Source organism: Limulus polyphemus, unplaced genomic scaffold, assembly GCF_000517525.1.
Source record: "Limulus polyphemus unplaced genomic scaffold, Limulus_polyphemus-2.1.2 Scaffold418, whole genome shotgun sequence".
NCBI classification, from domain to species: Eukaryota; Metazoa; Arthropoda; class Merostomata; order Xiphosura; family Limulidae; genus Limulus; species Limulus polyphemus.
Window position 1 is genome coordinate 282,959 of NW_013666028.1, and position 10,781 is coordinate 293,739.

General features: G+C 30.0%; 1 protein-coding gene across 6 annotated transcripts in view; it reads left to right on the top strand.

Moving 5' to 3' along the window:
• The window catches only part of LOC106458124 (multiple PDZ domain protein-like), a 198,914-nt gene extending 188,163 nt beyond the window's left edge, over positions 1-10,751 (top strand). For 5 of the 6 annotated variants that reach the window (XM_022384257.1, XM_022384261.1, XM_022384258.1 and 2 more), the window contains 4 exons: positions 2,350-2,574; positions 3,212-3,328; positions 3,611-3,711; positions 7,429-10,751. In XM_022384257.1, coding sequence (XP_022239965.1) covers positions 2,350-2,574; positions 3,212-3,328; positions 3,611-3,711; positions 7,429-7,699 — 714 coding nt within the window. In that variant the 3' untranslated portion in view covers positions 7,700-10,751. Of the gene's footprint in view, positions 1-2,349; positions 2,575-3,211; positions 3,329-3,610; positions 3,712-4,207; positions 4,223-7,428 lie in introns of all 6 variants that reach the window. The other variant, XM_022384262.1, reaches the window with a different exon arrangement.
• Positions 10,752-10,781: the final 30 nt, after the last annotated feature.

A 10,781-nucleotide genomic window follows, 5' to 3' on the forward strand; every position in this document is an offset into this window, starting at 1 on the left:
ACCAGCATCACGTGACTTCCACTGTTGTAACATCATATAAGCTGGTCTTCAATAACCCTAATTTTTTTCTAACTATGTTGGTTGTCCAAAATATAATTCATGTTACCTTCAAATATGCATTTTAAAACAAAAAATATACCAATCATTAGAATATAATGTCCCAAAGCTACTGTAATTTATCTGCCTTTCTAACTAAACTATAAATATGTTAAAAACCTTCTATTTTCTGCTCAAAATTTAATAACAGCAATCATGTACACAGAATCTAAGGCCAACTGTCAAGGTATATTCACCAATTAGAAACAATTGTAATAAGGTTTTACATAGAGGAAAATATGCTGTTTGCAAGCTTTCCCTTATCTATTTAGTATACAAGGATGACAATTTCCCAGTACCTGTTCTAACAGTTCTGTCATACAGATATCCATAGCCACTGTATCAGAACTATGTGTTTACATTGTTTTGGATTTCATGGGTAATGTGATGCCACCTAAACATTGATCTCTTTTGAGAATTGTATGTAACAGCCCTTTCTGATACCAAATATTCATATACTCAAGTCATAAAGATGTGTTCAGATCAGGAATTTAGGTATGTCTTTGTATGCAATAGCACAAATACCCACTCCATTCTCCAACTGCTTGAGTTTTGCAATAGTTGAATAGGATGTATAACTGGAGGCCTTTTCTTGCAGAATTAGTATCATGTTGCCTCATTTCCAAAAAAACTGGTATTTATGTGTGGAAAAAAGGGTCCAGTACATTGGTCTGATAGTAAGCAAAATTCACCTTGATTTGTGTCCACTCTTTTGATACCTATTTTGCCCCTGGTGCAGTATCCAGCAATGATCATTAATCCCTTCAATTATGTTTCATGATATGCTGTATACCACTTTTGTAAATATTTTTCATTCAGTGACCAGTAGAAAATAGAATGAAACTTGTTACAGTTATCAAAGTGCACATATGATTTTTTTAATGTCACCACGTACTGCTGTTTTTCCACAGCTAGGTGCTGTTCATACACTTGGTCCTCCTTTCCTTAGTCTGCCATGGAAGAATGTGTGTACACTGACTTGTGTCATTGTTTACGATGGAGCTCCATCTTGATTGTGTTGCATACTGTTGCTTGAGGCATGTGACAACTTTTGCCACTGATCTTTATGTTTGTGGATTCTCATCTGTTATAAGATGTCACACTTTGCTTACTATGGTTGAGATATGAGTTGTTGCAGATCTCTTTCTGGGTGGTCCTGGGGCCCCAGGTTGATTCATGTTCCTTTGTTTTCCAATGCTATTAAATACAAAGGATATTCCTGTTTTGAAAATTCTAAATCCCTGATCTAAAGACATCTTTATGATTTCAGTGTATGATTATTTGGTGCCAGAAAGGGCTGTTATATACAATTAACAAAAGTGATAAATCTTTAGGTGGCATCACACTAGCTACAAACCAATGCCAATATGTAGGTCTGATACATTTTGTTCCACTGCAACTTTACATTGGCTGTATTTGTTATGGGACTTGCTGATATGCATTTTCAAAATTGTATTACTCTAATGTATTCAACTCTCTGTAGATATAAAAAATAAAACCCAAAAGTCAAATAAACCTTATTTTGTGGCTCCACATCTTTAAAAGTTCTTTAGTGAAACCATAAAAAATGATAACCTGAACAACAAAAGTGAAAAAAAGTAAAAACAAAGCTATATAAAATCTTTACCTAAGCAATATATTTTAAAGTTATACAAGTTTTAGGACAGTGTGTAGTAACAAAAGTGATATAGTCTTTTCTTAGGCTTTTTCTTCATAAATTTCCTCAAAATTTATTTCAACCTAAATTTAAACCTCTCAGTAATATTTATTGGATGAATAAATTTAAGAAGGTAATTCTTAACTTAACTTAATCGTTTCTTCATTGAAAATCATACATATACAGGTGTAATATTAACATAAATCCTAAATTGATATGTAGACTTGAGAATGTGAAAAAACATTATGGTTATAATGTTCAACCAAGTGGATTTTACATATTTATTACTTTGTAAAATGTGTGTAAATAATCTGTATGCTTAAAAAAATTTTGTTATTCGTGTGTATTTAGTTCAGATTTTTTACAGTGATGATGTTTAATGTGAATTATTTTAATTGGTATGTTTAATAAAATATTAATATGTATTCACAACGTACAGTTTCCAGAACAAGAAATTTTTTGATCGAATAAGCTCAAATAGTGTTTATCAACCAAGATATTTTTTATTTATCTATATATTTCTGTAAAATGTTTTATTAAACAATACATGCATGTCTATCATATACCAATATAACATTCCAGACTTTACCTAATAGGTTAATGGTGAAGATTTAAGAGATGCCACCCACGAACAAGCCATCACAGCATTAAGACAGACATCATCAGTGGTCAAGATGGTTGTTTATAGAGAAGAAACCACAAGTTCAGAAGAAGACCTCATGGACATCATGGATATAGAACTGTTTAAGAAATCTACTCGAGGATTGGGACTGAGTATTGTTGGAAGAAAGAATGGCCCAGGTGTCTTTATTTCAGAAGTAGTAAGTTTAGCAGCTTTGTAAATTAACATAGCAAAAGTATACTGTAACTAATTTTAAGTTGTGTACAGTTGATGAAAGAATGAACCACCTGTCTTTATTTCAGAAGTAGTAGATTTAGTAGTTTATTTTTTAATGGAACAGAAAAGTTTATACTGTAACTAAGTTTTAAGTTGTGTATATTGAACAAAAACAAATTGAACCAGCTGTTTTAATTTCAAGAAAAATTAGTTATATTAAGATTTCTTTTCTGGAGTGCTCAAAATTATAATTGTCTAAGATACTATAAATAAATATGAAGCCCAAATGATTATTCAATTCACACTTTTCACTGCGTTATACTGATTTTGGAGAATTCCATCCATCATCAGTTAACCTGTACAAGGGCAAACTGAAATAACAAAACTTAAAGGAAAGTAAAGGAAAACTCAAAAAGCTGTACATATATAATTTAACTGTAATTTGATTCCCCAATAATTTGTAGTAAGTGTTTTAAATGTGTCTGCATTAAAATTGGGTTTTCAATTTATGGATTATGTATCCAGTTATATTCTTATTCGTTGAGAACTAATTAATGTTTTAAGAGCCTAACATCTAAAAAATAAAAATATGCAGTTCAAGTTACACATCTACTAAACAGGTGAAGGGTGGTGCTGCTGAAGCTGATGGCCGACTGATTCAAGGTGACCAGATACTAGAAGTAAATGGTCAAGACCTGAGAAATAGTACCCAGGAGTATGCAGCCACTCTTCTTAAGGTGAGAATAATGATACTTAGCAAGTATATTGTTGTAAAAGCACATACTTGTCAATATAGAGAAACAGCCATGTTATATGATGTTAGACGTACAAACTTGTTATATTAAGAAACCGGGTTTGATGTGAATGGATTGATTGATTGTTATGTTATTATAGTAGTACCTTTTAAATTTCTTCTGCAATAAACTACTGAAACATCTTGCCTATTCCATCAGAAATATCAAGTATTTTGAATGTGCTTGAAAGTTCTTTAAACTAATTGTGTAGTGTTTTATTTTCAGACAACAGTAGGGAAAGTTAACATGAAAATTGGGAGATTAAAGCCAGGATCACGAAGAACTGATACTTGCAATCAATCAAAAGAAAGCGATTCATCAGAACCGTAAGTTAGCAATAGAACAGAATATTTTAAAACATACTGAACAGCACCTTTAATTATGAAGAACCTTGTGTTGTTTCTTTCTTACAGTACAAAACTTTATGAACTTTATCAGTTACTAAAATTGTAGTTTGCATATTTATTCTCTTGGTGTGTTTAAAGTTTTTGTGTTTAATTTTGAATAAGTATGAGAGCTCTCTTGGAATGCTGAATGCTAAAATAGACAAAATGGAAGTTAGGGCTACTTATACCCACTTCATCCTTTCAAGAATTATTCAAATCCACATAACTAATATCCTTAGATAAACATAATACCACTTTATAATAATACAGTGCATAGTTAGAAACTGCATCTATGGTTGTTTTAGTTGTTGGCTTTAATAAAAGTAAACATTTACAGTTTGAGACAAATATCCTTGTCATAGGTTTTTTAGTTAAATACACTATACTTTTTTTTAAAGTAATCTTTGTTATTTCTTCACTTCATGCAACATACCAGGAAAAGACAATAAAGGTAGGAAACACATTTTTAAGAGAAATGTTTGGTACAGATGTTGAAGCTTATTATTAATGGAGACTGATGTTAAAGTTATTTAATTGAACTCCATAAGAGTCACTGGAATATTTTTTCAGTCATAAAGAAATACATTCAACTTAGGACACACATTGTGTATCCACAAGCTTTCTTCAGTGTTGAGCATTTTTTCATTGGCCACACTTCCCAAGATGCTGAAATTGTTGGTTGTAATTCTAATGTCACAGTCTTGTAAACAGTGACGAAGAATGACCATCTGATTATATAGTATATTTTGTGCATCATCTTCAATTCTTGAACTCAAAAAACTAATTATAAAACCCACACAGTCATGGTTACACCATAAACATGTAAGTTTGTAGATAATGTAAAGCAATGCTTTTGGGGATCCTGTCTTTAAACTTGAAAGAATTACATGTCTGACCTATAGGTTTGAAAACAATTCTAAATTAATTTGTGGATAAATTTTGTTATTCAAAAGCATTTAATCTTTTTTTTTTCAATTCTATTGCACGTTTGCCAGTAAAAGGTAAAATACTAGAAGCAATTTCTATAGTTTCAACACATTTATTGATTTAAGAAATAATACTGTCAATCAATTGTACAGGAAAACTATTTTTTTGTAAAAAACCTTTATATTTTGTACTTCATGGAACCTAGAGAATGAACTAATTATATAAAATGTCTGATAAATTAAATTATTCTTAAATTCAAAAGGTAAAAACTGTCAGAATGAAAATATTGCCCAGTAAATGTTGGTTTATGATAACACTTAAGTTAACTTTCTTGGTATCTAAAAAAAGGTAAAGTTTTTACAGTTTGTTTTTCAATTTTCAATTTAATATTGTTGTGTTGATTGTTTAAATAATTTTGAAATACATGGACATCAAGTTTATTTCTAAAAACTACAAATTTAACCTCAACATATCTTGTGTAATATAAAGGTTTAAACTGTTCAGGACAACTTTCTAACCACCTTTTTTTCATGTCAACTTAAAAACAAAGTAGCTAAACCTGGTGCAACCAGTGAAACCATAGACATTCCATCAAGTTGTTCTCAATGACAACCATTAAAAAGAAATTAGACTATTTTGGAAAAATTATATTACTACTTAACTCTGTACTTCCTTTAACGGTAAATTTGTATATAAAGACTCGATGTCTAGACTACCAATATAGACAGGTTTGTCAAAAACTAGACACAATTTTTGAAAACTCATAACTATTTATTACCATAAATTCATTAATTAATTGAGATTTGAAGAAATCCACCAAAAAACTTGCTAATTATCAATGAAGGTATCTATACATGGCACAGTTGGTCTAATAGGACAATTTAGTTTATGTTTTAGGTAACTCATAAAATATTCCATAATGAGAACCAACTGACCTAATTCCATTATAAATAGCTTCTGATATTAACCCTTCTTTTTAATTTTTAACAAATACTTTTATAAATGTACTTCTATTGTTGCTGTAGGATCAGACTCTACTTTCTTAAATTTAATGTTATCATTTAAAAGTTAAAGCTTCATCAACATAATTTTTTGATTCAGAATTACTATACCATTACCTTTGTCCAGTTTACAAAGTACTAAACTATCTAGTGAACTAAGATTTTTTTAATCAAAAATTCTTCTTTAGATAATGTTTTTAGCTTTTTTTAGGATCAAAACTATAATATCCTGAAAGCACTAAATCTGATAACATTGTCACTGAAATTTCAGATTTAATGCTTTCAGTATATTATAGTTTGACCTTTGCGTCATCTACAAATTTACATGTCCAAGATGTAACTATGGCTATGTGGGTTCTACAATTCATTGTTTGAGCTCAAGAATTAAAGAGCGTGGACAAAATACAATATATAATCAGATGGTCATTCTTCATCACTGTTTGCAAAATCGTGACATTGGAATTACAACCAACAATTTCAGCACCTTGGGAAGTGTGTCCAATGAAAATATGCCCTGTCATAAATAAATAATGGTAACAACACTAGATAAGTACAGAATACCAAGTAATATAAAATTTAGTTAGGATCTACTATTACAGAGCATAAGTTTAGACATTTTAACATGTCTTCTTTGGTCGAACATAAGAAGACACATGTAAGTATCAAAACTTGTTTCTTTATAAACTTGTGTTACATAGTGTTAAATTATACCAAACGATCTTTAAACTTCAGGAAAAAATATATTGTCCCAAAATTTGACTTTATAAGGAGGCTACACGTATACATAATTGTACTTAGACCAAAAAGCATTATAATCACCCGATATAAGATGAAAACCGAATCTAAGAAATATAGATAACTTTCATTGTTTTTCTTTTACCTATCATTTTAAGATGGTTTGTGGAGTACTGAACTCTTCAATAGTCCTTTTACTAAACCTTCTCTACTTAAATTATCATTATACAGTTTCCAAGACTGTTTTTGTAGGCCTCTTAAAATGCAGTCTTAATCCCTAATAGTACAAGTCCTATTTTTTGGAAAAATTAAAGTAAAACGAAACAATAACTGAAAATTTTTAGAATTTTCTTTTAAGGATTAAAGATTTCACTCAAATTTATTTAAGAAAACTCTTTAGTAAACATTTATTGTGAAAGCTATATCAGTTGTTAGAAAAATGCAGTTATTGATTTTGTGAAGATGCTATATAATGGTGTCATCTTAGGTGTAGATTAAAAACCTGTACTTTGATAATTAATAAAGATGACAGTGTGAATACATCTCTTCCATTCTCAACCACAAAATGAAAAGGAACAGAAACAGACAAACCCTTAAGTCTATTATTTTAAGAGCATTTCTTCAAATTGATTTAGGCTGTCAAATTATACAGTTTCAGATATTGGATTTCGCTAACATTTTATAGGTTTTTTTAAGATGCTATCAATACTAGAAATATTTATCTCAAATATACATGAAACCAATGCCAATGCTGCTATTTGTTTAAGCATAGTATCCCATAAATATTCAGCCTAGTCAATTTGAATTCTTGAATTGTTAGTGTTAAAGATTTAGGTCTATTTTTAAAAGGCTTCTACTTCTAAAAGGAAAAATTTATAATAGAAGCAAAGAAAAACTGCATCTACATTTACCAGTTAGTTTTTCTTATTTCTTTATTGCTTGTTCTTAAGATGAGATGTTGGATTTCGTCTTATCCCACTGTTTTTTTCCACAGCCCACCTGAATACAAGACAATAGTACTACATCGAGGACCAGAGGGTTTAGGCTTTAGTGTAGTTGGTGGCTTTGGTAGCCCACATGGAGACCTACCCATTTTCATCAAGACTGTTTTTGAGAAGGGAGCAGCAGCAGAAGATGGGCAGCTAAAACGAGGGGACCAAATTCTTGCAGTGAATGACCAGAGCCTTGATGGTGTCACACATGAGGAAGCTGTAGAGATCTTAAAAAATACAAAAGGAGTTGTGACACTTACAGTTTTATCATAACCAGTCACTAGAGGACAGTGTTCCATACATGTCAGCATACCCTAACCTTCTGGCCAGTACAAGGGACCTCTGGTCAAGTAAACATTTTATTATCAAAACTGCTTGTTCATTTTTACATTAGTTTAGAACTAGACTGTTTTAAACTTTTTGCCACTCAGTAGAGGTGACTCCTTGTCAAGCTCTCAGACCATGGAATCTTTTGTCTGTAGTTTGGAAATTATTTCTAAGTAAAGTTGATTATCATTATAAGTGACCATTGGTCAGGCAGCCTAGAAATCATAGAAATTGTTACAAGTAGTTGACTTTTATCAGCATTCACATTCCATTTTCTGTGTATGGAAGCAGAACATGTTTTTGACACATCACATAAGGCCCATTCTTAGTGGGCTTGCAGCTAATCTTATCTATGCAGAATTTTAGCCAGTTGAACCTCACCCTTATATATATATATATATATATCACAACATCACAGGTTAATAATTTTCTCAGTTTACCTTTTCATCTTATTCTAGAGGCTGTTGTAATTAAAATCAAGTCATAGGTAATTTTAGATTTTAGAATATAAATTTACTCACGATGTTTCTCCTGTCTTTGTATGAATAACTAATTGTTTTAAAACTATCCTCTTCATTAGCTACTCTTTTTATCAGTATAATTGTACAATAAGATTTAAGGAAGCCATACGAGCTAATTCTTCAATTGTAACTGTTTTCTGTTATTTCCTCCTCTTTAGTGTTTATATCATAAGAATAAGCAACACCTTTTATATTTTATCTAGGAATAACTTGTTTCAGCACCAGGAAAGCCTTGTTTTAGCAGTAATAGTGTTTACTACATACTAAATGGATTCAGTAGAGTTTACTGACCTTCTCTGAACTAGAAAAATTTATATGTTGTTAAGTTACTATACTAGTTGATACTGAAATGGTAAAACAAATTGTTCTAAAACAAAAGTTAGACATTTTTGTCATATTTCTCTTATTAGAAAAGACTGTATTAGTTTTGCTTGACAGTAGTTGATACTGTAGCAGCTAAACAAAATACTTTTATCTATATCAGCAAAAGATAATTTTCCAAATTAATAATCAAAATGTCATTGAAAAGAGGAGAAATTGTAGGCATTGTTGGTATTTTAAAAATGTTACTTTAAGAGTTTTATATCGATGATCACTCTCCAGTTTTTTGAGTAAATATGGATTAAAATCAGCCAAGATATAAAATTAAAATCATGGTTACATTTTTCATTAAAGATCATATTTTTTTTATTTTCAAAAAAGTAACCACGAAATATGAGGTTTTCCAATGAGTAGCTAAGAAGATGAAACAAGAAGAATGTGTATTGTAAAACCCTCTTCAAACAATTTTGTGTGCCCCCCCACACACACATTTTGTGCTTGATTTCCTTTCTTCATTCTCGAGTGAATTAATTTATGGAAAAGTATTAGTGTATCATAAGAATATGGAAACATGCCTACACAAAAGCATATTGGATACGGGTATGATTCTTAATAAACTCCTATTCAATTGCTACATTTGTTAAAAAGAAAATTCTGTAATAAGTTTTAAGTTGATTCATAAGAATGCAGAATACTTTCTTCAATATAAAAACATGTTGAAATGTTTTTACCATAATAGGATGGCTGTAGTTTGTGTACAGTGTTTGTTTCATCCATTTAAAAAGGATGTATTGCCACTTCTTTTATGTAGCAGTTATACACTGCATGAAACACATTTATTTCTATTTAGATAAACTGTTTAATATTTATTAGTACAGTGATAGAAAGTAGTTTAAGCACCTTACTTTTAACATGAAGATTAATATTCAACTTTTAATATTATTGTAATGTTTTTGCATGTTTAATCATAAGCAACAAAAGAATGTATTAAAATAACTTGCTAACAATCATATAATACACTATTTTAATGTATCTTTGGAAAGAAAAGAACACACTACATTCAGTTTTTGTCTATGTATACATGTATTCTTAAAAAAACTTCGATGCTGAGTGCATTATCTCAGTTAGCTGACTGGACAACTAGTGATTTATGTACATTGTATTAAAATTACTACTGTGGTTTTTAAAAAGTTCTGCCTGAAATCTTTGTAACATTTTCCCGTCAATCGGGGTATTATTTTTCATTTTCATGGAGATATATATTTACTTCAATTAACTCTTGAGTTCTTTTGTTACTGAAAAAAAAAAAAGGCATGCATTACTCAGTTTAGTAACAGGCTGAATCAAAATCATTCTGACTAAAAAATTGTGTGAAATTTGTGTAAAATCACAAGGTCACATGTTGTGGATTTAATAATATTTGGACTCTATGCTTATTTCTTAACACTTTGTATCTGATTTACAAATAATGAAAATAATTTTATTAAATATACTTTTACAATGTCCTGTAAATGCAGTACTGCTGAATTAACCTGTGAAATGTTCAAGAATATATGCATGTGAGGTTCATTTTCAGAGTTTGAGTTGACTTAAATATTTCCCTGATATTCTTTTCACTGACACATTTAACAGCTTCTGTTGAAGAGTTGTTCCATTCAGTCATTTTAGGATGTGTTACATTAGAGGTTGTGTTGGTGTAAATAATATTTAAAGCAGCTTAATAACCAGAACCTTTCAATAGCGCATATACTTACTTTTATTACAGCTGTTATGATATGAACTGCTTATGGTGTTCAAACCAAACCTCAGGAAAATCACTGAAATTTCGAGTAACTATAACATGTCCCTAGATGGGTTAAAAAAATATTTAAATATTGTTAGGAATTTGTCAGTTATTTGTGCCAAATGACCGTAAACACTTGTAAAAGTAGCAGTTACAAAATTAATTCTTGTTTATTCATTTATCTACTATAGTTCAATATTGTTTATGTAAACACTTGTAAAAGTAGCAGTTACAAAATTAATTCTTGTTTATTCATTTATCTACTATAGTTCAATATTGTTTATGTAAACACTTGTAAAAGTAGCAGTTACAAAATTAATTCTTGTTTATTCATTTATCTACTATAGTTCAATATTGTTTATGTAAACACTTGTAAAAGTAGTCAAGTTACAAAATTAATTCT